The sequence below is a fragment of the Giraffa tippelskirchi genome, chromosome 12 (genome assembly GCF_054371585.1).
Source record: "Giraffa tippelskirchi isolate mGirTip1 chromosome 12, T2T-mGirTip1v1.2.pri, whole genome shotgun sequence".
Classification (NCBI taxonomy): Eukaryota; Metazoa; Chordata; class Mammalia; order Artiodactyla; family Giraffidae; genus Giraffa; species Giraffa tippelskirchi.
In genome coordinates, this window is record NC_137286.1 from 92,873,207 (window position 1) to 92,900,385 (window position 27,179).

At 46.6% G+C, this 27,179-nt stretch overlaps 1 protein-coding gene and 1 non-coding gene across 3 annotated transcripts; both read left to right on the forward strand.

Annotated features, from left to right (window-relative positions):
* Positions 1-1,007: 1,007 nt before the first annotated feature.
* On the forward strand, positions 1,008-27,155 carry THSD1 (thrombospondin type 1 domain containing 1). 2 transcript variants are annotated; one of them, XM_081547648.1, is made up of 5 exons: positions 1,008-1,128; positions 4,168-4,306; positions 7,759-8,721; positions 19,303-19,461; positions 25,549-27,155. In XM_081547648.1, the coding sequence occupies exons 2-5, from the start codon at positions 4,249-4,251 to the stop codon at positions 26,907-26,909; spliced, it is 2,541 nt and encodes an 846-aa protein (XP_081403774.1). In that variant the 5' UTR covers positions 1,008-1,128; positions 4,168-4,248; the 3' UTR covers positions 26,910-27,155. The 2 variants fall into 2 exon arrangements, with proteins under 2 accessions (XP_081403774.1, XP_081403775.1); XM_081547649.1 differs by lacking the exon at positions 19,303-19,461.
* Positions 24,347-24,478, forward strand: LOC145530654 (U8 small nucleolar RNA). Its single transcript, XR_014071967.1, has one exon. It is a non-coding gene; the product is annotated as a U8 small nucleolar RNA (small nucleolar RNA).
* Positions 27,156-27,179: the final 24 nt, after the last annotated feature.

Sequence of the window (27,179 nt, forward strand, 5' to 3'; positions counted from 1 at the left end):
ATATGAGATGAGTGCAATTGTGTGGTAGTTTGAGCATTCTTTGGCATTGCCTTTCTTTGGGATTGGAACGAAAACTGACCTTTTCCAGTCCTGTGGCCACTGCTGAGTTTTCCAAATTTGGTGGCATATCGAGTGCAGCACTTTCACAGCATAACCTTTGAGGATCTGAAATAGCTCAACTGGAATTCCATCACCTCCACTAGCTTTGTTCGTAGTGATGCTTTCTAAGGCCCACTTGACTTCACATTCCAGGATGTCTGGCTCTAGGTGAGTGATCACACCATCGTGATTATCTGGATCGTGAAGATCTTTTTTGTACAGTTCTTCTGTGTATTCTTGCCACTTCTTCTTAATATCTTCTGCTTCTCCCCAGGGACCATCAAATCTGGGCTCCTATTTCCGTTACCACACGTTGGTATGCTAATGGTCCACTGTCTTGCACTTTAGACCCTATTCAAAAAACAAGCCCGGCTGTTAAGGTGGAACTCTATCCTCTCTTATTGTTTTAAAAACACAACTTGAACACTTCCGGATTCGAGTTTTTAAAACGTTATTTTTAATGTAAATAACCACTTCTGGCTCCGGAGAAAAACGAAGAGGCACCTTCGTGAGCTCTTCTGTTATGAAGCTCTTCCATGACGTCTGGGAAACCAAGCTTACAGCCAACTTCAGTGACTGCCTCGTGGTCCCCCAGAAGATAATGACAGGGGGGCGGAGGAGCGGGGCGGGGGAGAAGAGACTGGGTCGCAAACGCGGGAAGACAAGGCGGCTTGCCCTTAAACCCGGCTCCGGGGCGCGAGGTGGGGGTCCGCGCCGCCTCCCCGCAGGCTCCGGCCGGCCGCGCGTTTCCTGCCGGGTTTCCTGTCCAGCCGCGGGCCAGCCGGGCGCGGGCAGGAAAGGATGCGCGGCCCGGAGCGGGCGGGGCGGCCCTGGCGGGCTCCCGGAGGTCCCCGCCCGCCGTGTGCCGCCCTCCTCGCGCCGTCGGGGGCGGTCCCGGGCGGGGCTGCGGGAACGGCGCGGCGGCCCCGGGTGCAGTCCCGGGACGCGGGATGCTCCGCCGGCTGCCTCGCCGCCCGTGAAGGCGCTCGCCCTCCGCCCGCCTCGCCGTCCCGCCCGCCCGTCCCAGAGGTAAGAGGGACCTTCCGGAAGCGACCTGGGGTGCGCCCCCGCCGCGGGGTCCCCGGAGGCTCCCAGGACCCTGCCGCCCCACCCTCCCCGCCGCCGGAACGCGCAGGTGGACGGTACTGTCCCTTCCACGCACCCAGTCCGCGTCCCTGGCTCCCTGGGACGCGCGTTAAAAAGCTTCGTCTCCGCCTCTCCGAGTCCCGACTTCAGCCTGCACCTGGCGCAGGCGTGGCCGAGGGACCCAGGCTGACCGCAGATAGATGGGCGCTGAGTCCGGAGAGTTTGGGACCCTTGAAAATCAGCGTCTGGGATATTCTGCGTTTTAGAACAGGCTTGTATCTTTCCAGAAAGAAATCCTTTCTGGGATACAAGCAGTATGAGATACGTGTCGTTTTAGGAGGGCTTTGGGCTGAGGACACGGGTCGCCTTAGATTTCCAAGCATGACCTTGACCTGCGGGCCTGGGGGAAGCTGGGTGGACGCGGGGACCAGGCACCGCCGACTCGGCCGAATACATAAATGCACCCTGCTTGGAATTTAGGGATTTCCTCTTAACAAACATCATTAGACGTACACACGAGCGTCTGCACGTTTGTCAGAAGGGACAGGATCACTTTTCCTTTTATTCTTTCCTAAGTCATTCGTCTCATGAACCTCAGCGTAATTCAGTTCTTTTTCTGAGTTCTGAATACGCCCTAGGGGACAGATAAACGTTTATCTTAGCGGATTTCAGCAAAAGTACTGGGATCTGAGTTCTGCATCACGTCATTAGCCACTGAGAATATTCAGAACTTGCCCCTACCCTGTAGCGGCTGTTTAGAATGTCTCTAAACATTTCTGTCTGTGAATGCTCTATGTAAGTTTTTTTCTTTAAATGTGTATAAAGTATGCCAAGTTCTTATTTCCTCAAAAAAAAAAAAAAAAAAACGATTATCAAGCCAAACACTAAGTAGCCAGTCATGGTATTGGGAACACCTGTTGAAAGAAAATAAGGAAAGTTTAAAACAAATTAAAGAAGCTGCTGTTTTCTTAAAAAAAAAAAAAAAAAAAGTAGTGCTTTTTTTTAACCCAGCATTCCATGACATTCTAGGGTGCTCTGTTAACATCTTCATATTAATGAAAAAATCAGGATTTATTTTCAAAAGCTTGCTAGTATTTTTTAAAAATCCATAGTATGCAAACCATATTATGTCTTATAAAATAAACCAGCCTGGTTTCAGATAGCCTGGATTATTTTATAATTCCATTTCCACACAGCTCTAAATATAGATTATCACTATTCCCTTTTACTGATCTTTTTCTTAAGAAAGAAAATGTGTTACAATCAGAAAATCAGTTGTGGTTAAGAACTTCTTTGAAAATGTTTGTCACGGCATGGTGAAGTGAAGTGTTAGTTGCTCAGTTGCCGGCCGATTCTTTGGGACCCAATGGACTAGCCCACTAGGCTCCTCTGTCCATGGGATTTCCCAGGCAAGAAGACTGTAGTGGGTAGCCATTCCTTTCTCCAGGGGATCTTGCCAACCCAGGAATCAAACCCAGGTCTCTTGCATTGCCAGTGGATTCTTTACCATCTGAGCCACCGGGGAAGCCAGTTTGTCATGCGGAAACAAGCAATTTGGGAGGAGTCAGTTCCACTTTGGGGGGCCAGAGATTGCTTGTTTCTTCCTACTTTGGTTACTGAGTATCAGTGACTTAAAGGAAGCATTTTAATTGCCCTATGTGCCCATGCTTGTCCCAGAGATACGATGATGCTCATCTGCTGTCTTTGGCCAGGTTTCCCAATTCATGTAAAAGGAAAGGATTGGGTCAAATCTGTGCCTAATTCCAACAAAACTGAATTTTCTTTTTTGGTTGTTTTTGGGGAGGGCGAGAGCCCTAACTGTCTGCATAATTACACTTCATATCTCTGCTTTTCTTTGAGGAAGTCCATCATTTCCTTTTGCTCAACAGCTCCTACAGAGAGAAAGCTAATACAGACAGATCTGTTTCCTTTCCACTGAATTTCTGATTATTTCAGTCAATCTTCTTAATTCCCTTAATTTCTGCCTTATCTGAAGGGATGTGACATACATATATTTTGAATATAACATGCTTTTTAAAAACTTACTAAAAGTAGATTAACTGTGCATAATAGGGGGGATTGTAGACATTAAGAAAATATCTATTTGGTAATGTTTAGTATCCAATAGTTTCCTAGACTCAAGTATGAAAAAAACTGGCACTTAAATGCCCTGCATCTCATTCTGTTGTGTAATAGTCTGTTTATATCAAAGTGCCACTTCTCACAAATCATTCTGAACCTCGGGCCATCAAGGTCTTCCCTGCCCTCCTAGGTGGTCTGGGAAGATTGCTGCCTGAAATCATACATCTCCTGATGCATGCCAGCCAGCAGCAACAAGTATTGGAAGGCTGCCAAAAATGATAGCTGTTTTGTCTTTAGAATGCCCTAACCAAGGGAAGTCAGGGCCACATGGAGTTCACATTTAATTGCAATAATCTGAGGTTTTTTTTTAAGGCTTAATAATTTTGATATAGCTCCTAGGCATTAAGAAATGGAGCAGTCCAGATAACACACCATTTGTGCAAGACAGACAATGTTAATATAAACCCATTTGTGGAAGCAAGGCAGGTCTACACAACAGATGCAAAAATTTGGCAAAATGTTAGTCAGTTGGTTAGCCTGCTATGCCATGCATATGTGAAGATACATTACCAAGGTTGGCTATGAGCTTCGATAAAATTAAGCAAAGAACAAGCAACTCTCCATTTAAGGGTGTGCTATAAAGATAAAAGACATGGTGTTTTTCAGAGAAAGTCTTGGTGTGGGCAGACCTGAATGTTCTTAGCAGGTGAGCTATAATGAAAGGAAAGGAACGTGTATAATTACCAATCATTCCCTGGGGGCAACAGTAATGTCCTTCCTGTTTTCTTTTCAGTATTAACTAGGAAGTCTGACTTCTTTGAACGGTTTTGTCATCTCAGGGTTACTATTTTATGAATCACATTGAACAGAGCCAATATTTCTTTGAGGTTCTCCTTGCAGGTGTTTTTGAAAGAAGACTCCACAATTCGGATGTGAGAAAGGACATGAGGAGACCAAAGACCTGGGATTTTGCTGATCAGAATGAAACAAACGTTGAAAGACTTTTCAAATCTGTTGCTGGTGGTGCTCTGTGACTATGGTAAGTGTTGAGTGCACTTATGCTATGGGTCCCAGTGAAGAAACAGAAATGGGAGGTTTTTAAATGCATGAATGTTGATACCTCTCCATGAAGGAGGCAGGGCAGCGACACCAGTTCAGTGCCTTTTAAACCATGATTCTTGCAACCCTAGGTTCTCTTAAGGTTCTGCATTATTAATTCAAACTTCATTTAAAATCTATTTTTAAGTTTTTTTTTTAAACTCACTTTCATTTCACAAATTGGAGACAAACATGTTGCCCTCACTTTGATTGATTTCCTAGTGTTTCAGTATTATACATTTGTGTGTGTACTGTTTTTGAGTTTTGTTTTGGTTTATTGTTTTGTTTTGACTGTGCCTAGAAGCATATGTGATCTTAGTTCCCCAACCAGGGATTGAACCCATACCCCCTGCAGCGGAGACGCTGAGTCTTAACTGCTTGACTGCCAGGGAAGTCCCTGGGATTCATTTCTTTTAAAGTCCTTTGTGTGCATACTCGTGCATGCTCAGTTGCTTCAGCTGTATCTGACTCTTTGCAACCCCATCGACTGTAGCCTGCCAGGCTCCTCTGTCCATGGGATTCTCCAGGCAAGAATTCTGGAGTGGGTTGCTATTTCCTTCTCCAGGGGATCTTCCTGACCCAGGGATTGAACATGTGTCTCCTGTTGTCTCCTGCACTGCAGGCAGATTCTTTACCACTGAGCCACTGGGGAAAACATTGCTCTGCATCTAACAGCCTTATACAAAAAACTATAAAAAGGGTACTTTGTTTCATAAAGATAAAGACATCAAAAATTTCTATTTAAATAGTCTGGAAGGATGTTTGTTACTGTTGAGAACAAAATATTTTACCAGCACATAAAAAAGTTGATTGAACAGAAAATAAAGCATAAAAGTTGAGTGCAAAGGCTGCTACTAAAAATGGAGGTATTTTCATATATATGAGGTTTTGTCCCCTTCTCCGTTTGAAATTGATCAAAATGCACCATTACCAGTTAGATTTCTTTTGAAATCCACATGCTTATATTGAGATACCAGTTCCTTTAAAGGAATGGGAGAGAGGAAATGAATGAATGGAGAAAACTGAACTGTAGTAGTCAGTTTGATGGTATGACCAAATTGTGGTTTTCTAAATGAGAGCATATTCTTGCCTGTAGAAACTATAGAGTTCAAGTGTAAAGTAGCCAAGTTCCCTCTTCAATACACACCTTCTGTCCGCTGCTGTTGAGATGCATCAGTTGTCTCTTTCTTGTCCATTTCCAAAGGGACATGTGTGTCTCTTTCTTTGACTGGCTGCCCAGCAAATCAGAATCTGATCTGCCTCTGTGGTAACCGTATCCTTGACAATAGGTTTTCATTAATTAACTAAGTGTGGTGTGCTTCTCAGTCTTAAAATGCATCACAGAAACATTCTGCCCCATCGGATGCAAATGAATATAAGCTTTGTTTGCAGTCCTCACTCCTTCCTTGGGCTGCAGTGAGCACTGGAGGTCAGCACTGAACCCGCACAGAAGCTGCATCAAAAGCGACCTCCTTCCTTAACTCTGAGTCACCTCCATCCAACAGGGAGTATTCCTCAATTTGTATGTTGATGAAAAAAAAACAAAACTATGATCTATCCAAGTTTTAGACATTTTATTTCACCTCATCCTAAATAAGAAATGAGTGAAGTACTGAGCCGATCAAAACAAACCTTCATGTGACAATATTTCATGTGCTGGTTCTAATAACCATTTTTTAATTTCCTTGAATAGTCTACTTTGTCTTTTTCTTTTTTAAAAATTTTTATTGGAGTATTGTTGATTTACAGTGTTGATTGGTTTCTGCTGTATAGCCAAGTGAATTTATTTTATTTTTTATTGAAGTATAGTTGATTTACAATGCTATGTCAGTCTCTGCTATAGATTGAATGTATTTAAGGACTACCAGCCCAGACAACACATTGAGGTCCTTTGGACATATATGACGTGTATAATTATTGTTCTTATATTAATATATTGTATTATCATGTATATATAAGAAGACTTACAAATTCCTACTTACACATGTTGTTTTTCAAACCAAAGGGCACTGCAGTTTCTTAAATCTAGAATGCTTCTTACCCTAGCCACAGGCCAGTTGATTGTTGCATTGCCAAATTTTGTCTCTTTTGGTATGTATTTGGATAGGGTTCAAAATAGAAACAAGGATTCTTGTGTGTCTGTGTTCTTTCTGCTTTTTACTTCAGCTGCTCCAGTGGGTCTCTTTTAAAAAAAAAAGATATGATTATCCTAACTAAGTGATACTTTTGGGCTAGTAGTCGTCTCTCCTGTCTAGGCCTGTTACTATAATGTCATTAAAATCACCAAGGACATGCTTAGCTATTCCATGAATGTTCACTCTGTCCCCTGGATTAATCCATGCAGGATAGAATGTCAACATTTCTTATTCATCTAAAAATCTCTGCCTTATACAAACGAAAGGCACTTTCTTTACTGGTAAAAATACTCACACACTTGTCTTGAATGTCAGAAAGCAGTAACTTACAGGTACAGCTGATCATTGGACAACATGGGGTTTAAGGAGTCTGATCCTCTGCACAGTTGAAAATCCTGATATAGTTGGCCCTCCGTATCTGCTGTTTGCATCTGCAGATTCAACCAACCACAGATCATCTAGTTACTATTTACTGTTGGAACAAATCTGTGTGTAAGTGGACCCGTGCAGTTCAAACCCATGTTGTTCAAGCATCAACTGTATATTTAGAGTCTTCTATGTTAAGTAATCTAGAGTACTTCATATTATGTCATTTAAATCAGGCTTTCTCTCACTTCACCGTAAACCTGTGGATGTGTGTGTGTGTGTGTGTGTGTGCACGCACATGCTAAGTCGCTTCAGTCATGTCAGACTCTTTGCAACCCTATGGACTGTAGCCCACCAGGCTCTGTCCGTGTGATTCTCCAGGCAAGAGTGCTGGAGTGGGTAGCCATGCCCTCCTCTAGGGGATCTTCCTGACCCAGCAATCAAACCTGCGCCTTCTGTGTCTCCAGCATTGCAGATGGATTCCTTACCACTGAACCACTGGGGAAGCCCTCACTGTAAACCTATTTCCTGCAAATACCTAAATACTACAATATGACTAAAGTGAACAAAGTGAAGTGTTGGATTTTTATCATGAAAATTGTCGTTGTTGCTCTTGCCTTATTAGGTTTTCTTCACTGATAGATTACATTGTTGACTGTTGAGAATTATTTTGAATAAGAACCATGAAAGGTGGAGATGAAGGACCTGCCATTTTATGGCAGGATGGAAGCGGCTCAGGGCCCAGCTCCCAGGGTTAGCACTCAACATCATTTTATGTCATCCTTGGCTCAGTTCAAACTTCCCCTGTGTCTAAAATGCTGTTTTCATCGATGTCATCAGTACTGCTGCTCAAATGTCCCTTTTAAAACTCACTGTGACCATTTCCTTTCAGTTCTTGGAGAGGCTGAGTATCTCGTGCTGGGGGAGCCAGGCCATGTAGCACTAAGCAACAGCACCGTGACTGTGGATTTCCACGGTGCCAGCGGGACACTGAGGAATGTTTCTGTCCTGCTGGTGGAGGCCAGCTCCAACCAGACTCTTACCACCAAATACCTCCTGACCAACCAGTCCCAGGGGACCCTCGAGTTTGAGTGCTTCTACTTCAAGGAGGCTGGCGACTACTGGTTCGTGATGACCTGGGAAGCGACAAACAGCAGCTCCCTGGTCCCCCCGAGGGAGAGGAGCGCCTTTCTCAAGGTGGAATGGCCCGTCTTCCATGTTGACCTGAGCAGGACGTCCAAGGCGGCCGAAGGCACCTTCCAGGTGGGCCTTTTCACCAGTCAGCCGCTGTGTCCGTTCCCCGGGGACAAGCCCGACATCTTGTTGGACGTCACCTTCACCAACAGCCTCCCAGAGGCGAGGGTAGGTCAGGCCCCTCCGCTGGAGATTAGGGCCAGCAAGAGGGTGGAGCTCGCTCAAGGCCAGTGGGTTGAGTTCGACTGCCCCCCCGTGGGGCCGGAAGCCTACGTCATGGTCACCGTGGTGCTGAAACTGTTGGGCCGAGACTTGGTCATTACGTCCACAGGCCCCATTGACCTGGCCCAGAAATTTGGGTACAAACTGGTGATGGAGCCGGAGCTCACCTGTGAGGCCGGGGTGGAGGTCACGGTGCTGCCTCCGCCGTGCATCTTTGTCCGAGGGGTGATCGCCGTCTTCAAGGAAGCCCCCAGACTCCCCGGGGAGAGGACCAATCGGCTGGCTGAAAACAGCCTGGCCTTGGGAGAGAGGAGAACAGTATTCAACTGCACTTTGTTTGACATGGGGAGGAATAAATACTGCTTTGACTTTGGTGTTTCAAGCCGAGAACAGTTTTCTGCAAAGGAGAAGGAGTGCATGCTAATTCGGAGAAGTATAGGTTGGTATTGCGATTTTAAACCCATTTTTTTTTTTATGAAATTGGTATCTTCATGAAATCAAAATTATTCATTTGAATTTAGATGAACTTGATTTTCTATGAACTGTGCCATCATTTTTATGGTTCACTCCTCGTAATGTTCCAAATGATGTTAACATCCTTATCTGAAAAATGAAGAATATTGGTAAGCATACCCAGCTCACTGCTAACTAACTGCTGCAGGTCTCAGTTTCCCCATCAATATAGTGGGGATAATAAGAGTATCTGCCTCAGAGAGTTGTGAGAATTAAGGGAAATCAGTGTGTACATTTCTTAGCACGGTGCCTGGCATGTAGGAAGCACTGATAAACTTCAGCTGTTACTACACTGTATTTTATTTTTTAGGTATATTTGTTCTTTAACTTTTATTTTATATTGGAGTATAGCTGATGTACAATATTGTGTTAGGTTCAGGTGTACAGCAAAATAAATCAGCTATATATATATGTTTATCTCCGTTCTTTTTCAGATTCTTTCCCCATACAGGTTATTAAAGAATACTGAGTTCCCTGTGCTATGCAGTAGGTTCTTGTTGATCATCTTTTTTATATATATTGTGTACATGTTAATCCCAACCTTCAAATTTATCTTCCCGCCACCTTTCCGCTTTAGTAACCATAAGTTTGTTTTAAAAGTTGGTAGGTCTGTTTTCTGCTTTGTAAAGAAGTTTATTTGTATCATTTTTTAGATTCCACATATAAATGGTATCATATGATACTTGTCTTTCTCTGGATTTACTTCGCTTAGGATGATAATCTCTAGGTCCATCCATGTTGCTGCAAATGGCATTATTTCATTCTTTTTTGTGGCTGAGTAGTATTCCATTGTATATACATTGTTGTTGTTGTTCAGTCACTAAGTCATGTCCAACTCTTTGTGACCCCATGGGCTGCAGCACACCAGGGCTCTCCGTCTCTCACTATCCCAGAGATTGCCAAAGTTCATGCCCATTGAATTGGTGATGCTATCCAACCACCTCAACCTCTGCTGCCCTCTTCTCCTTTTGCCTTCAATCATTCCCAGAATCAGGGTCTTTTCTAGTGAGTTGGCTCTTTGCATCAGGTGGCCAAAGTATTGGAGCTTCAACTTCAGCGTCAGTCCTTCCAGTGAGTATTCAGGGTTTATTTCCTTTAGGAATGACTAGTTTGATATGTAGCACCTCTTTTTTATCCATCTCTCTGTTGATGGACATTTAGGTTGCTTTCATGTCTTGGCTATTGTGAATAGTGCTGCATGAACTTTGGGGTGCATATATCTTTTTGAATTACAGTTTGCTCCAGATATATGCCCTGGAGTGTGATTGCTGGGTCATATGGTAGTCCTACTTTGAGTTTCTTAAGGAATCTCCATACAGTTCTCCCTAGTAGTTGTACCAATTTACGTTCCCACCAACAGTGTAGGAGGATTCTCTTTTAACTGCACCCTCTCCAGCATTTATTATTTGTAGATTTTTTGATGATAACCATTCTGACAGGCATGAAGTGATACCTCATTGAACTTTAAGTTGGCGTTTCTCTAATAATTAGTGATATTGAGCATCTTTTCATGTGTTTATTGGTCATCTGTATGTCTTCCTCAGAGAAATGTCTATTTCTGTTTTCTGCCCACTTTTTTTTTTTTTAATTTATGGTAGAGTCACTTTATTTACTGGCCACACCATGTGGCTTGTGGGATTTTAGTTCCCCAACCAGAGCTTGAACCCTGGCCCTCAGCAACAAGAACACAGAGTCCTAACCACTGGACCACCAGGGAATTCCCTCTGCCCACTTTTTGATTGGGTTTGTTTGTTTGATATTGAGCTACATGAGCGATTTGTATATTTTGGAGTCAGTTGCTTCATTTGCAAATATTTTCTCCCATTCTGTGGGTTGTTTTTCATTTTGTTTATGGTTTCCTTTGCTATGCAAAAGCTTTTAACCTTAATTAGGTCCCATTTGTTTATTTTTGTTTATATTTTCACTACACTAGGAGGTGGATACAAAAAGTATTACTGAAATTTATATCAAAGAGTGTTCTGCCTGTGTTCTCCTCTAAGCATTTTATAGTAGCCTGTCTTACATTTAGGTCTTTAATCCATTTTGAGTTTGTTTTTGTGTATGGTATTAAAGAATGTTCTAGTTTCATCCTTTTGTTTGTATTTAAAGATTATATTATTACATCATATGGCAAATCAGAATTCAAAGCTAAATCCCAAATTGTACTGAGTAGTGTCCCGCTTCCTCTAGAGAGTGTCTTCAAAGGTGTCTCTGCTGTCATGCGTGGCTTGTTAGAAGAATGATGCCTCTTTAGTGAGAGTTCACAGCCGGATTTCTAGAAGCTTATTCTGAATTCTTTGCACAAAAAAGTAGGGTTATTATGGTTCCACCCAGGCCCCAGGCTCCTTTTTGCATTTCTTTCCCTTTTCCTGGGTGCAGGCCTGGTCTTGGCAAGAGGTTAATCCAGCAGAGATGTTCCTGATCACGTACACATTCTCTTATCTACTTTCCCACTAGGCCCTGTGCTCCCTGATGGCCCAGGCCTCTGAGCATCTTCGGTGCCCCACGTGTTTCTTGCTCCAGACTCACTCACTTCTCTGAAAAATGCCTGTGACTCCGTCCCTGCCACTGGTGCTTCCCTACTTGTGGTTACCTCTCTCCAACTTACATTCCGCGGCCCGTTCCTTTAACGACTCTCCTGCCAATACCCCAGACGCCCCTGCCTCGTCGTCCTGATGCCCCTGCCAGCTGCCCTCTGCACCCAGGCAGATCGGGGCCACTGGGGGTGCACGTACCTCCACTTCTGCTGGACCCAGCGCACCACCCTCTGCTGCTCTCACCCCTGCTTTTCTCCTCTGCTCTGTTGGCCCTCCCCTGCTCCCCCTGTCCTCACCCCAACCCCTGCCTCACTTCAGAGCTCACTCAGCCACACAGAGCAGCTGGAAGCCGTCAGGGACGCACTTTCTCACTCTCCTATCACTCTCCTACCGAGATCCCCATAAGCCTACAGGCAGCCGTCCCAGCCTCTCCTTTGCTGTCCCCAGAGAAGCAGCGTCATTCCTCCAGTACGAGGTCAGCCCTCCCCTCCCCTGGGGATCCCAGCCCCTCTGCTCTCTCCGGAACCTTCTGTTAATCGTGATTACCCTCCTCTCCTCTGTCTCTAACTGTCCCTTCTTTACTGGCTCATCCGCATCAACTTTGAGATGTCCTTAGTCATCTCATCTGAAAACAAAACAAACTTGCCCCTCACCTCCTCATTGTCCCCCAGAACACACCGTCTTCCTCTTATCTTCCTTGTGTAGTCCTGGGTCTTGAAAAAGTCACCTGTACTTTGGGGTTTACTTCCTCACCCCCATTCACTTTGCAACCCACTCCCGACTCACACGCCTGCCCTGAAAATGCTCTCATTAAAGCAGCCAGTGAATGACTTCTAGGTCCCCAAATCTGGGATGCTTCTCCTAAGTGTCTTCGTTGACCTTGATTCTGTGACATCACACTCGCCTTGTTTACCTCCCACCTCCCTGGCTGTTCCTTCAGGGTCAACTTTGCCAGCCTGTTCTACCACTCATGGCATCCCTTAAGCCTCGGACTTCTGAGTCTCCTATTCGGACTTCTGCATCTTCTATTGGAACCTCTGTATTTATTCATTCTTCTCACAATTGCTAGGTGATTGCTGGCCTGTTGCTGATGGCTCCAGGCTAGCGTCTCTCACCTGCATCCAAGAGCTGAACAGCTGTCGTCCCCAGATGTCTTCCAGGCCCCTCAAAAGCGGCAAGGAATTGGACTCATCAGCTTACCCCCAACACTGTTCCTCAGTACAAGGCTCCACCCATTTCATTGTTTGAACCGCAAACTCAGGAGCCTTCCTCTTCTTCACCTCCTATGAACTAATCACTAGGTCCCATGGATTTTGTCTCTTCAAAAAATCCCTGAATTTCTCCGTGTCTCTCCGTTTCCACCGACACCCCTCGCTTTAAGCCTCTGTCATCCCCCAGCTGGACTGTTTTTGGCTGTGCTGGGCAGCTCGTGGGATCTGAGTTCCCAGTGTGTGTGTGCTTGGTTGCTTCCGTCCTGTCTGACTCTTGGCGACCCCGTGGGCTGTAGCCCGCCAGGCCCCTCTGTCTGTGGGATTCTCCAGGCAAGAACGCTGGAGTGGGTTGCCATGCCCTCCGCCAGGGGATCTTCCCCACCCAGGGATCGAACCCACATCTCATGTCTCCTGCGTTGGGAGGCGGGTTCTTTACCACTTGTGCCATATGGGAAGCCCCCCACCTGGACTCTTTTAATAGATCCCTAATTGTTTTTCCCCCATCCCCTTCATTCTCTCAAGGCAGCCAGAGAGGGATTGTTGAAAATTCAGGTCAACTGAGGACTATTCTCTTGCTTGAAACTTGTCAATTAACTCATTTGACACATCGCCCATGAGGATGAGCATCCATGCTCCCTCCATGGCCAACTGTCCCCTACCCCCTACAGTCACCAACCACGGGCTAGAGACTGGGTACCCCTCTGCCCACCTTCACTTGGTCACATTAACCCATCCCTCAAGTCTCCTCCTGGGTACTCTTCCTCGAGCCCAGGCTGGGTGAGCTCCCTGGTATAAACAGGCCCAGCATCCTTGGACTCTCCTTCACGGCATGTATCCCTCTATCACTGCCTGTGCAGTGTCCTTCTCCCCACATTTCCACACCTCCCTGAACTCCCGATTGCAGAAGCTCATTTGGCGACAAAAGCCAACTTGTGCTGCCATGAAGCTATTTATGATCTTTATGTGGCTCACTTCATATACCTGGCACATTCCAGGTGCTCAGTACGTGTTTAGTGAAGGGAAAGTTGGACTCTGATGTGATAGGCCTCAGCTAGGTGTCAGTGGAAAAACAATTACATTAATTTAAACTAATCATTCAAGATGTGGTTTGCCTTTTCAAAAGAAGTTGTAAAGAGGGGAAAAAAAAATTTTAATTGAGTTTAATGGAAACAAGGGCTTCCCAGGTGGCACTAGTGGTAAAGAACCTGCTTGCCAATGCAGGAAACGTAAGAGACTCGGGTTCAATCCCTGGGTCAGGAAGACCCCCCTGGAGAAGGAAATGGCACCCCACTCCAGTATTCTTGCCTGAGAATCCCACGGACAGAGGAGTCTGGTGGGCTACAGTCCATGGGGCTGCAAAGAGTTGGACATGACTGAGCCACTGATCACATATACAATGGACACAAACCATGGGCGGGCAAAGGAGTTCAGGCCACTTGATGAGAGACCTTGGGAGCAGGAGGTCTCCGTGTTGGTTCGTTCTCCCAGCTGTGGGGCTTTTCGCTGACTCCTCCACTGGTGTCATGTGTGGTTATGAGATGCTGCGAGGGGAGTGTTAATAATATCAGGCACAGGTGCTGCAGTAATATGCAAAAATCTAAATTGAGAAATTCTAAATTCTGGACTCATCTGCCCCAGTGGTGTCAGAAGAGGGATAATGGATCCTGTTTCTCAAGGCAAATATATATATATAATACATATATTTAGGGCTAAGTTGAGAATTACTGATAGAGGGTATAAATTCATAGTCACATAGTGGTTTTGACAAGTAAAAATTGTAAATATTTAGCACATAGTTTTCTTGACAATTTATGTCTGTTGGCTGCCTTGTTTCTCTGATTAGATGGTCTTGTTTTTCATTCCCAGTATGACTGGACAAGAGCTTTCATCGAGAATAGGAGTATTGTCATCCTATTATTGTCTTATTTGCAGGTGCTTAATTACTGTATCATCTTTAATTCTTTGCTAGAATCTTTTTAAGCCACTCATCCACTTAGTTTACCTAAAACTAGAAAATATAATTTAATATAAGCAGGCCCTTAGATGCTTTACTACTCTGCAGTTCTCTGACAATGAAGGAACCAGTAAACCCTTCCACTTGGTGGAACTCCTGCTCTTCCTTTGGGATTTTTTAAGAATAGCTGGCATACTCTGTGTGACCATTTGGCATAATCACGTTTATATAGTGATTACTTTGCACCAAGAGCTGTTTTAGGTGTTTTATGAATATTAGCCCATTTAATCCTTATAATAACTGTATGAGTTAGGTTTATTTTATTGTTAACTGTATAGATAAAGAAAGGGAGGCATAGAATGGTTAAGTAACTTTTCCAAGGTTGATGGCTTAAAAACTACTGGTGATTAGACTGGCTTGAGCATTTTTGTTTTTGGCTGTGCTGGGTCTTCATTGCTGTGTGCAGGCTTTCTCTAGTTGTGGCAAGTAGGGGCTACTCTCTAGTTGCAGTGCACAGGCTTGAAACCGCAGTGGCTTCTCGTTGCAGAGCACAGGCTCTAGGGTGCAGCCTCAGTGATTGTGTCACACAGGCTTAATTGCCCTGTGGCATGTGAAATCTTCCTGGACCAAGGATCGAACCCATGTCCCCTGTATTGGCAGGTGGATTCTTAACCACTGGACCACCAGGGAAGTCCAGCATTTGCTCTATTACTGATATCACATGCTGCCTACTACTGTACAATCATCTACCAATCTAGATATTAAGTAATAGGAAACTTTTAGATTGAAAAAAAGTTCCAGTATTTTCCTCCTCACCTCATTGGTTCATCTTGTGCTGCCCACCCCTCCTGAAGACATATAACCCACTTTGGAGCCCACTGGCCCAGGCATAAGCGTGAGTGGTCTCATGTGAATGAGCCTGTGTCAGGCACAGAAAATCCGAACTGCTGATACAAGAGTCTTTGCTCCCACGGCTGCTGTTAGCTACTTACTCAAGTCTCTTGAATTTTCTTATAAGCATGTTTTGTTTAGTTACATTAGACTCGTGAGCAAAATATCTTGCAAATGTGAATATTTCATACTCTTCAAATATTCTTAGAGTGGAAAGAAATCTCCTTTTTCCCAGTCTGAACACATTTTGCTCATTCAGATTTAATATCCTATAGAGTGGCCTGTAAAGCATTTGTCCTGGCCAAACAGGTTTGCTATGTAGTATGAATGCATGTATGGACATCTAAACAGGGCGAAACAAACAGCCTGTCATTCATGAAGGGACACTATTTAGAAAATTGGTCATCTTACTCTTCATTTCTACCAGGTTTATTATAGCTATCTAGTCAGTCCTCATTTTGCTAAGTATTTTCTTCAATGTTATTAACAGAAATCTTCAGGGAACAGATAGAGTTATTTAAGACATTTAAAATTTTGCCTGATTAAATTTGTTCATTGCTTTGAGTGATTTCTCTTGTTTTCTGTTCGATTAATTTGGTTTAGTCGTTTAAGAACTAAAACTTAGTTTAAATGTTTATTTTTTTCCAATGGCTAATGATCCTACCAGTCATGATTTTACTTTCAAAGGAAAAAGACACATTTCAAAATGAGATTTTTGACATTAAGATTCATGCTTTTACCAGAACTTTGATTTTTTTTTTTCCTGGCTCCTACTAATGGAATTTTTGTTTTTGGTTTGACAAATGACTATATATTTAAATAATATCTATGTAAAATAAAGGGTGGGCTTCCCTGGTGGCTTAATGGTAAAGAATCTGCCTGCCAATGCAAGAGATTTGGGTTCAATTCCTGGTTTGGGAAGATACCCTGGAGAAGGGAATGGCAACTTACTCCAATGTTCTTGCCTGGAAATCCCATGGACAGAGGAGCCTGGCAGGCTACAAGTCCATAGGGTCCCAAAAGAGTCCGATGGGACTTAGAGATTAAAAACAACAACAGCGTGTGTAAAGTAGAAGTGTTAAGAAAGAATAACAAAAGGATTATTGGCTTTTGTAATCTACCTTTTGTGGTCTTAAATACAAGCACAAAAGAAGGATAAACTTAATTTGCCATTTAGAGGTCACAGTAGTGGAATTCTCAGGAGATTTTTCAGAAATAAATCACAGTACTTTAGCTCAGAGAGACTTACTAGGAGCTTCCCAAAGCTTTACAAGCACTGGAAGCTTAGTATCTGAACAGCTCTGAAACTCGAGGACAAAGCTGGCTTGTTGTTCAGCCATTTGAGGAGCTGCAGTGTGATCTGGGAGACACAGAGCCAATATTGTGTTCAGTTGGAACTCTGGATGGAACATAATTACCACACCTCACTTGACATTTGTCCAGGATACTGGTTTGTAATGCTCCCACTCTTGTGAAAATCCAAGACTTTTAATTGCTGTAAAGAAGTCATATTCCATGACTCACTCCAAGGATTGCACCACTTGGCTCACCTGAGAATGTATCTGCCCTGTATGTTCTCCTTATGTTTTTGTAGTGCTTTGTATAGCCTTGACTGCATGATGAGTTTTTGGCCATAATGATGAAGAGAGACTTTCATGCACAGGATGTTTTGGTGCCTAGTGTGGGCATGACCTGCTAGATCTTGGGATTGGATGGGTGTTGATAGAGAAGGGACGTAGGATAATTATTTATAGGGGGTTATTCAATTATTCTATCTGGCAGTGATTACATATATGCTTGAGGAAGAAGTTTGCATTTGCCCATCAATGATGACCATGTTGGATGTGTTCTGTGTGTATTTTGAAGCTCTGATGTTAGCGCGTGCGTGCTCAGTCACTCAGATATCTTAACTCTTTGTAAGCGCTCTGGTGTTAGCTGCATCCCTATTTAGGGTTGTTAGGTCTCCTTGCTGAATCTACCCTTTTACCATTATGTAAACGTCTCTCTTTATCCCTGGTAATACTCCTTGTTCTGCAGTCTGGGCTTCCCTGGTGGCTCAGAGGGTAAAAAGCGTCTGCCTGCAATGCAGAAGACCCGTGTTTGATCCCTGGGTCGGGAAGATCCCCTGGAGAAGGAAATGGCAACCCACTCTGGTGCTCTTGCCTGGAAAATGGAGGCAAACCATGGATGGAGAAGCCTGGTAGGCTACAGTCCATGGGGTTGCAAAGAGTCGGACACGACTGAGCGACTTCACTTTCTTTCTAATACTCCTTGTTCGGCAGTCTACTTTGTCTGATATTAATATAGCCACTGAGTTTTCTTTTCATTAATGTTTATGAAGTATAACTTACATCCTTTTACTTTTAACCTGTTTCTGTTATCCTTAAAGTGTGTTTATTTTAAACAGCATATAGTTGTGTTATTTTTTTTTTTTTTTGGCCACGCTGGGCAGCATGCAGGGGTCTTAGTTCTCAGACCAGGGGTTGAACTCATGCACGCTGCAGTGAAAGCGTAGAATCTTAACCACCAGACCACCAGGAAGTCCCTGGGTTATGCTTTTTTTTATCCAACCTCACAATCTTTGTCTTTTAGTTGGTCTTTAGATTATTTATGTTTAATGTTATCACCATGTGGGATCTTTGTGATGATTCCACCCCTCGCCAGTGGTAGAAGCTCTGTATTAGTCTCAGCCCGGGGTCTCCTCTCTAAGGGTGAAGCTTTCTCTTCTTTTTCCATTCCTTGGCAGCACTAGGTCTCAGCTGGTGCTCTTAGAGTGACAGGGTTTGCTGCCCTGTCCCTAGTGGTTGGCGCTTTTGCTGACAGATGGAGAGGAGGATCTGGATGAGGTCTGTGTCTTTCCCACAAGCTGCTCCTCCCCTCCTTGGCCTCCACCGCAGGGAGGCTCTCTCCCATCTTGAGCCTGCCCTCGGTCCTGCTTGTGAACATCTGGTGAGCTCCGTGGCGATGAGCCTGCCAGTGGGTACAAATCCCCCGTGGGTAGTGTGGCTCCCAGGGGTTCTGTATTCTCCTACTAGCCTGCACCAGGCCTCTGACAGTTTGTTACATTTTAATTAATTAATTAATTTATGGCTCTGCTGGGTCTTCCTTGCTGCATGTGGCCCTTCTCTGATGGTGGTGAGCTCTGCTTGGGCTTCTCATTGTAGTGGTTTCTCTCGTGGAGCACAGGCTCTCGGATGTGCGGGCTTCAGTATTGGCAACACGTGGGCTCAGTAACTGTGGCTCATGGGCCTAGTGTGGGATCTTCCCAGACCAGGGATCGAACTCATGTCCCTGCATTGGCAGGTGGATTCCTCACCACTGAGCCACCTGGGAAGCTCCTTCATTACATTTTTAGATGACTTCTTTTCACCAGCTTGTGTGAGGCCTGACGTCTGCCCCAGGAAATAATGTTTGCATCCTGGCTTTCCTTGGAGGAGTCTGTCTTTCCTTATGATTCAGGCCATTTGGTTGTCCTGTGACCTTAGCTGTCTGATGGGTTCTAGAATGGTTGCTATTTTATAAATTATACAGGCTTCCCTGGTGGCTCAGATGGTAAAGAATCCACCTGCAATGCAGGAGACCTGGGTTTGATCCCTGGGTCGGGAAGATCCCCTGGAGAAGGGAATGGCCACCCATTCCAGTATTCTTGCCTGGAGAATCACAGGGACAGAGGAGCCTGGTGGGCTACAGTCCACGGGGTCGCAAAAAGTCAGACACAACTGAGCTACTCACATTTTCACTTTCCTTTGTTGTAAGGGTAGCAGCAGTATTCCAGCTTTGCCCATCTTTGGGAATGTTCCGTGTTACTGACTTTTCATGGCCTGAGATTTGAGTTTTACCGCTTCCTTTGGGTGCACTGACATTCTGATTCTCCAAGCAAGTTAGCATTAAAAGCCTGGCCGGTGTCCTTGCAGAAACTTGGGGGCTGTGGCAGCCGTGGAGCCAGTGTAGCGCCTCGTGCGGGGACGGTGTCAGAGAGCGTCGCCGCGTGTGCCTGACCTCCTCCCCCTCCCGACCTGGCTGCCCCGGAATGTCCTCGGAGACCTCCCCGTGTTCCCTGGAGGACTGTGCTGGTAGGTATCCATCCTCCCGCCCGAGCTTCTCCTGGAGGGACTGCTGCACTCAGGCCTGCCTGGCAGTCGCCAGTCTGAGTTCAGGAGTGGACTCATCTGCATTGTTTGTCGCTGCTGCTGGCTGTGCGGACTCTGTGCCCCTCAGCGTGTCTACAGCTGGGACTGGCTTGCCAGCAAGATGACCCAGGACTTAACACTGTCAAAATGGGAACATGACAAGGACATTGGTCTAAATGAAAGGTTCAGACGTACAAAATCATCTTTTAAAAAGCAAAAAATGGGAGGGATGATCATTTCTTCCCAAGATTTCTTGCTGTTTCTCCCTCCTTTAACTTGCCTCCATCAAAACTGCAGGGAATCATTAAAAAATTGTTTTTCTCCTCCTCATCTCCAAGAAGTCCCAGGGAACCATATAGACCAATTGTCCAAAATGGGGCAAGACGCCCTGCCTTATCCCCTGAAGGGCCCTATGTTTATTCTTTACTCCCCTGCCCAGGAGGAGAAGGTGGGGCATTTCACGTTACCATCACCTGGAGACTGGCCCTTCCTTCAACCCTCAAAGGCCCACAATAGCAGGTGCTCAGTGAGGACTCAATGTGGATGGTCTGTGGTGGGGTGCTCAGGTCGCTCAGCTGAGTTTGCCGCAGCTTATGGAGCAGAATCCCATTCATTTCCCACAGGTTACAGTAAAAAGGAATCTTTGCTCTTTGCACACACCATCGCCCATCTGAGATACAGCTAGCTCCCCATTTAGTTGACCAGCCTTTGCTCTGGTCCTGAGCCTTAGGTGAGGCCCCTCTCTCCAGTCCTAACTTCTTCCATTCTCCAACTCCAGGTTGAAAACCACCCCTGGTTCCTGTCCCTTTGGGACCTGGAGGAGTTAGATGTTTTCTGTGTTTGATCTCAGAGCACCTCGAGCAAACCACCACCTTCTGGCGGTACCTTGACCAGTGTCCCCACCTGTGACCTTCCAGAATCCTGCTGTCTCCTCTTTGCAGCCAGTGCTGTAGGCCTTGTTCCCTTTATTCCAGCATCCTGAGGCCATTCTCTCTTCTGTGATTTTCCTATTACAGCTTCAGATGCAGGCTCTCCTCCCAGCTCCCAGCTTTCCCCTCTTCTTTCATCAGCCCTGGGCCCCACCCCAAATCTGTTTCTCCAGTTGTGTCTCATACTGTCTTCTAAGGCTTTCTTCTCCATCTACCCTTTTCTTTTAAGTCCCCTTACTCTCCATAGCTCCTTGCTTGTGTGTAACTTCTTGCTTTTCATTCTGGGAGGGCATGCTGTGTTAAGCTATTCCGTCTAGAGTTCCGTGGTACTCAAATGTATTAAAAATCAACTGCCCCTGACTTCTACTGCACCTTTAGCAGCAACAGCAATATCAACCATTTATTACATGTTTCACTCAAAACTCATAATAATTCTACAAGACAAGGGTTCTTATGCTGGGCTCAGATCTTGAGAGCTTGATGCTGCCAGCTATTTTTTTTTAAGTGCCTTGCATGTATAAAGTCGGTCCATCATTATCTCCATATACAGGTAAGAAGTTTGTAGCAGAGAGAGGATAAGCCACCTGCCCAAGACCATAGAGCTAGAAAGCAAGGGACTAGATCTGGCCTCACCCTATGCTCCCTAATTTGAATACTTTGCCTCTATATATTACAGGTCAGTCTAGCTTTCTAAAAGTATCCTGGAATTAGCAATCAGTTTTTGCGGCTGCGTGGTATCATTTCATGTTCTGACATCTTAATCTCTTTAATCCTGGGTGGGAACTGGAAATTTGTGCATTATAAATTAGCAAAAAGGGTAAGTGCTACAGACACCCCTGCTTCTACTATCAGTGGTCCTGAGATAAATGCTCATGTGGATAAAAATGATCATTTCTCCCAAGTGTTTCTGTCTCCGGTTTAGGCTGTTTTCCACTCCTTGGAAGTGTAAAGACCTGTTTGCAGTCTGCTTAGCATCAGGAAGCTCTCCTTCACTTCAGGGAAAGACGAGATGAGGCAGAAATGGGTGAGGTCAGCACCTCTGGGGCTTTTCTCCAGCTGTGGTTTTAAAGGATTCCAACCAGAGTCCAAGGTGACAGCTAAGAGATCTGTCATGTACGTTTGCCGTTGATGGAGCAGCCGCTGCAGACGAAGACATGATCAGCCAGGAAACAAGTCTTTCATCATTCAACTCTTTTTACCTGTTTGAAACTCTAGAGTTCTGGTTTTGAAAGGATGTTTTTATGCCAAGATCTGAGTGAAGTTCTACGTTAATTTGGCCCTTCTTGTTCACCGCAGCAGTGGGTGGATCCAGTTGCCATGTACCACATTCCATCAGATGGGATATTGAACATTTTGTTACTACCTTTAAAATAATGAATCAGTTACTCAATATAACATTGATTGAGTACCAGCTTTGTGCCAGTTATTGACTGGGGTTGGAAATATATAGGTAAGCCATGTCCCTCTGTCTGGAAAGGGCGTATGATATAGAAACTTAGCAGACACAGAAGCAGGCGTAGCGTACAGTACAATAGAGGATATCCACAGCTTGCTATGGATACTTGGTGACAATCCAGGCTGGGAACACCTCTGTTCTTAGAAGAAGTGATATGTGAGCTGAAGTTTGAAAGCTGAATAAGTGTCACATGGTGAACAAGGTGAGAAAGGGAGTTTTAGCAAAGGGAGCAATGGATGAAAGCTTGGCAAATGATGGGCACCTTAAGAAACCCAAAGAACTGACAACAGTTTGAGGTGGCTGGAGGACAGTGTCAGGAAGGAGGGATAAAAATGAGGCTGGACAGGGGGATTCCCTGGCAGTCCAGTGGTTAGGATTCAGTGCTTTCACTGCCAAGGGCCTGGGTTCAATCCCTGGTCAGGGGCCCTTGAAAGATTGGACCTGTGCTGTAGAGGGCTCTCTCTGCTGCAGTGTGGAGTACAAATCAGAAGGGGCAGGAATGGCTGCAGGGAGGCCTGTAAAAGAGTTTGTCAGTTACCCAAGGCAGTGGGATGCGGAGGAGAGGATTCAACAACTCTGGATGTGGCAAGTGTGGAGAGGGGAGCATCCCGGGTGAAACCTAAGATTCTGTTGCTGGCAACTGCATAGACAGGACACCATTCTCTTGAGATGAGATACATCAGAGGAAGCGCAGGCTCTGGGGGAAGGTGCTGAGTCCTGGGTGTGTGGGGGTGGAAGTTTGGTGGGACCCTGATGGAGAGAGCAGAGCTCGTATAACCAGAATGGGATCTGGCTCTCGCCAGCTCCAGAGTCCATGCTCTTGTCTCTAAATTAGATAACTGTTGAAACTAAGAGGAGAAACAGTCACAGGAAGGGTCGGACAGGAGCCGATGCTGCAAAGCTCAAGGACTATAAAGACGGAGCTCCTTGGCTAGTAGATCTTAATGACTTCCAGTCGGAGGTGGCTCACTGAAAGCCTGGGGGCAGGTTGCAGGAGCCAGAGGGGGTGACATGGAAGCCGTAAATCAGCACACACAGACCCCTTTTTCTGTAGGTTCAGCCAGGAAGACGAGTGAGGTACATCTGTAGCAGTAGTCAGAGGGTTCTTGGAAGGTCTTTGTAAACTGAGAAGAGCTGGAGCGTGTTTCTTTGGAGCTTCTCCTCCAGGAGAAGCTGGAGATAACTGGTGCAGAGGGACGGTCCCCCTGGAGAAGGGTGGCCTAGAATGCATTTGGTGGACTCATCCTTATGGGAAGACACTGCTCCTCCTAATTCCCTAGAGGTAAACAGAGGTGTGGCGGCTGCTCAGTTCATGCAGGAGGGGAGGATGGCAGAAGAAGCTGGGCTATAATTGCTTGATAGCTTCTCATCTTTGTGCTCCAGCAGACAGCCAAGGAAAAGGATGAATGGGGCAATTTCCAAGCAGTGGGGGCGGGGAGGGAAGAGAGAGCTGATTAGGAACCCGTGGCAGGATTGTGGGCGGCCAAGTTTGGGTGCTGTCAGTACACAGAGGCACTGGCCTGCATGGTGCGTTATTTTCTCCACCAGGGCTCAGGGCCTGAGTGTAGCAGCTGAGAATCCAGAGGTCTGGATTTATCTAGGAACGGACTTTTGCTGCAGAGCAGGGGAAGGGGTATAGCTCAGTATTAGAATTCAGAGAATTGAGATTATCAGCAGGAGAAGGGTTTAAGTGAGGGATCCTCGGTGCAGGGAGAGAAGTGAGAGCAGAAAGTGACTGGAGGAAGGGGAGAAACTGGAGGGGTTGGAGAATCAGATTTTGCAGTGAGGCTGAGTACCCAGCGTAGGAATCATGAATGAATGAGAACGGAGGAGACAGCCAGAAGTGGGCTGTGAAGGTTAAGATTTCCGGAGAAGAGCACCTGCAGACGATGGGAAGGGACGACAGCTTGGAAGGACATGGAATGGTCCCAGCCCTGGGATGGTGAGGGAGACTGGACCCGGGTGCCGCTGACTGATGACTGCCTGGAAGTGGGGAGATGACAAGAGTTGAGGGAGGGGTGGGGGGGTGTCTGGGTAGATGGACATGGGCATCAGAGGAGTAGAACCTTTACACGGAGGTGAAAGAGTTGGTTGAGATGGCAGCCAGGGATGAGAAGGCTAAGGGGCACGCCCTGCCGCTGGCTCTGCTTCTAATAAAGTTCCCACCCAAGAGGGTGGAGGAGGCTGTGCCCTGCGGGAGGGCCCATCCTCAGGTCAGGCAAGGAGATGAGCAGTGTTTTGTGGAAAGTTTCTGGATGGTGAGGTCTTTGGCTATAGGTGTCTCATAGGGTGCAGTGGAAAGGGGAGGGGAGCATTGGGGATGGGTCCAGGAGCTGACTCACAGAGCTGGAGATATGACTGGGGAAGAGAGACACAGGACAAAACCACAGCATTGTGGCTGTGAGAAAATTACCCTCCAATTAAAAATAAATTAAAAAAAAAATCATCCAGTAGGCTAATCCTTACCTGTTCCTCCTTTTGGAGGGCAGAATAGAATGTGGTGTTTGGAGCTCGCATGATTCGTGATTAATGGCTCTGCGTGATCATGACTTGCAAGACCCTGATTGCTCCTGATACATACATTAACTAGTTAAAAAAACAAAAAAGAAGAGAGAGGGGACAGGTGACTGGAAGGGCTTAAATGATGGACAGTGACCTAAGGGTTGAAAGAGAGGTCCTGCTGGGTGGAACTGGGTGGTCTCAGGTTCCTGGGTACTTTAGTGGCAGTACAGGCTGAGGTCCCAGGTGGCATCTGAGTCTTGGTGAAATATTTTGATAATTGTGGGACACACCAGATTGCGAGAGCAGGGAAGAAGGAGGAAAATCAGCACCACATGCAAGGTAGGGAGGAGATAGAGAGCTGAGAAAGCAGAGGTGGGAAAACAGGCTCCAGTACCTAGGAAAGGCAGTTCCTGCACATGGGAGAGAAAAATTGAATTGTAGTATATTGCCAAAAGACATTTTCACCTATTAATTTCTCTTGAGATGTGCATGTGTAGCTGCAACCTGCCTAAATTATTTTGCATTTCAAGTGTTACTGGAAAATTTCCAACATGCATCTCAAAGGTACATTTACCTGTAAATATCCCATGTTTACCTTGCTCTGGTGTTCAGTCGTATCCAACTCTTTGCAACCCTTTGGACTCGAGCCCGCCAGGGTCCTCTGTCCAAGGAATTTTTCAGGCAAGAATCCTGGAGTGGGTTGCTGTTTCCTCCTCCAGGGGATCTTCCCCACCCAGGGATTGAACCCACGTCTCCTAAGTCTCCTGCATTGCACACAGATTCTTTACCACTGAGCCATCGGGGAAGCCCATATTTACCTACCTTAAGTGAAAAAACCTTGATTTTTTTACCTTTAAACACTCCTTCTGAGGCTTCTATGTAGAAATCTGGGGTCAAGTGTCAGCAGACGCTGAATGTAGCCAGGAGTCACCCTGATTGTGGCCCATCTGGTCACTGCACTTCTACCGGTCTGTTTTTCAGTTTGTCTGCAGAAATATGTACGACCAGAAGTCCTAGTCCTTGTTTATTTCACTTCTTTAACTGCTAGATAATTAGAGCAAGCCACCCAGAGACCTTAGACCCACGCAGAGAACACGATACCAGAGGATGCATTTGTTCTTTTTTTTTTTTTTTTTTTTGTAGCTTTCCAACCATCCAGCCCATCTCCCCTTCAGCCCCAGGCTCCTGTGAAGTCCAACAATGTCGTGACGGTCACTGGCATATCCCTGTGCCTGTTCATCATCGTGGCCACCGTGCTCATCACGCTCTGGCGAAAGCTGGGCCGCGCCCCCAAATGCAGCACCCCTGCCCGTCACAACTCGCTGCACGGGCCGGGCTGCCGGAAGAACTCTGACGAGGAGAACATCTGTGAGCTGAGCGAGCCTCGTGGCAGCTTCTCGGATGCAGGTGACGGGCCGGCGGGGAGCCCCGGGGACCCGGGCATCCCCCTGACCTACCGGCGGAGTGTGCCGGCGCCCCCCGACGACGAGGCCTCGGGGAGCGAGAGCTTCCAGGCCAACGCCCAGAAGATCATCCCGCCCCTGTTCAGCTACCGCCTGGCCCAGCAGCAGCTGAAGGAGATGAAGAAGAAAGGTCTGACGGAGACCACCAAAGTGTACCACGTGTCCCAGAGCCCCCTGACAGACACGGCCATCGATGCCGCCGCCGCCGCAGCAGCAGCATCCCCCGGAGGGTCCGAGAGCCCAGAGGAAGCCACGGCCGGCAAGTTCCGGATCAAATCCCCGTTCCTGGAGCACCCCCCCGCGGTGGGCGCTGGAGACAGGCCCCCCTCCCGGCTGGACCACCAGCTCCCGGCGGCCAGCTGCGCGGTCAGCCCCAGCCAGACCCTCCTCCGCAAGTCGCAGGTGAGGAGCCACCCCCGAGGGTCCCACTTCCGCAGGACGGCCAGCTTCCATGAGGCCAGGCAGGCCCGGCCATTCCGGGAGAGGAGCCTGTCCACACTGACCCCTCGGCCGACCCCCGCCCACGGCCCCAGGGCCCGGACCTGGGACCAGGCCGGAGAACGGGGCCGGCCTCCAAGTCGAGGCGCTGCCCTGTTCCTGGAGAAACGGGACCTTGGCCCAGGGGCAGCAGGGGCCAGTGGTCCCTTAAGCCCTCTCCCCAAACCCCACTCCCTGGGGCCGCCCCCAAAGAAACCGGACCTGGGGGATCGCCAGGCTGGATTCGTGGGGGCAGGTGAGAGACCGGAGCCTCCCCGGGCTCGGAGGGGGCCGTCCCCCAGTCACAGGAGTGTCTCAAGGAAGCAGCCTTCCCCCCCGGCGCCCAAAGATGGTTACCAGAGGGTCAGCCCTCTGAGCCCTTCTCAGGGCAGAAAAGACAAGTGTCAGAGCTTCCCCGCCCACCCGGAGTTCGCCTTCTACGACAATACATCCTTCGGCCTCACCGAGGCGGAGCAGCGGATGCTGGATCTCCCGGGATACTTCGGGTCAAATGAAGAGGATGAAACCACAAGTACGCTGAGTGTGGAGAAGCTGGTTATCTAGACCAACGTCACCCCTGAGACTTCACACAGCGGGCTCCTGGGCCCAGATCCAGGGATTGGCCGCTTACAGTGTTCTGTGGACTCTTTAGTACAGCAGGACAGGATGTGGGGAGGTGGTAACTCACAAATGTGCACGTGTGTTTTAGTTCTTAAGAACTTATTTATCTCGAACTTTTCCCCTTCGTTAGCCTGTTTCTGTCAGCTTATCACTACTAACTATGATAATAAAATTTAAACAAGAGTGAAATAGGGCTTGGTCTCTCCTGTGAGT

Bases quoted from the DNA above. Each gene is read 5' to 3' on its own strand.
- THSD1 (XM_081547648.1), top strand. From the start codon at position 4,249: ATGAAACAAACGTTGAAAGACTTTTCAAATCTGTTGCTGGTGGTGCTC. The intron at 4,307-7,758 runs GTAAGTGTTGAG...ATTTCCTTTCAG, and splicing joins GGTGGTGCTCTGTGACTATG to TTCTTGGAGAGGCTGAGTAT. The intron at 8,722-19,302 runs GTTGGTATTGCG...GTGTCCTTGCAG, and splicing joins GCTAATTCGGAGAAGTATAG to AAACTTGGGGGCTGTGGCAG.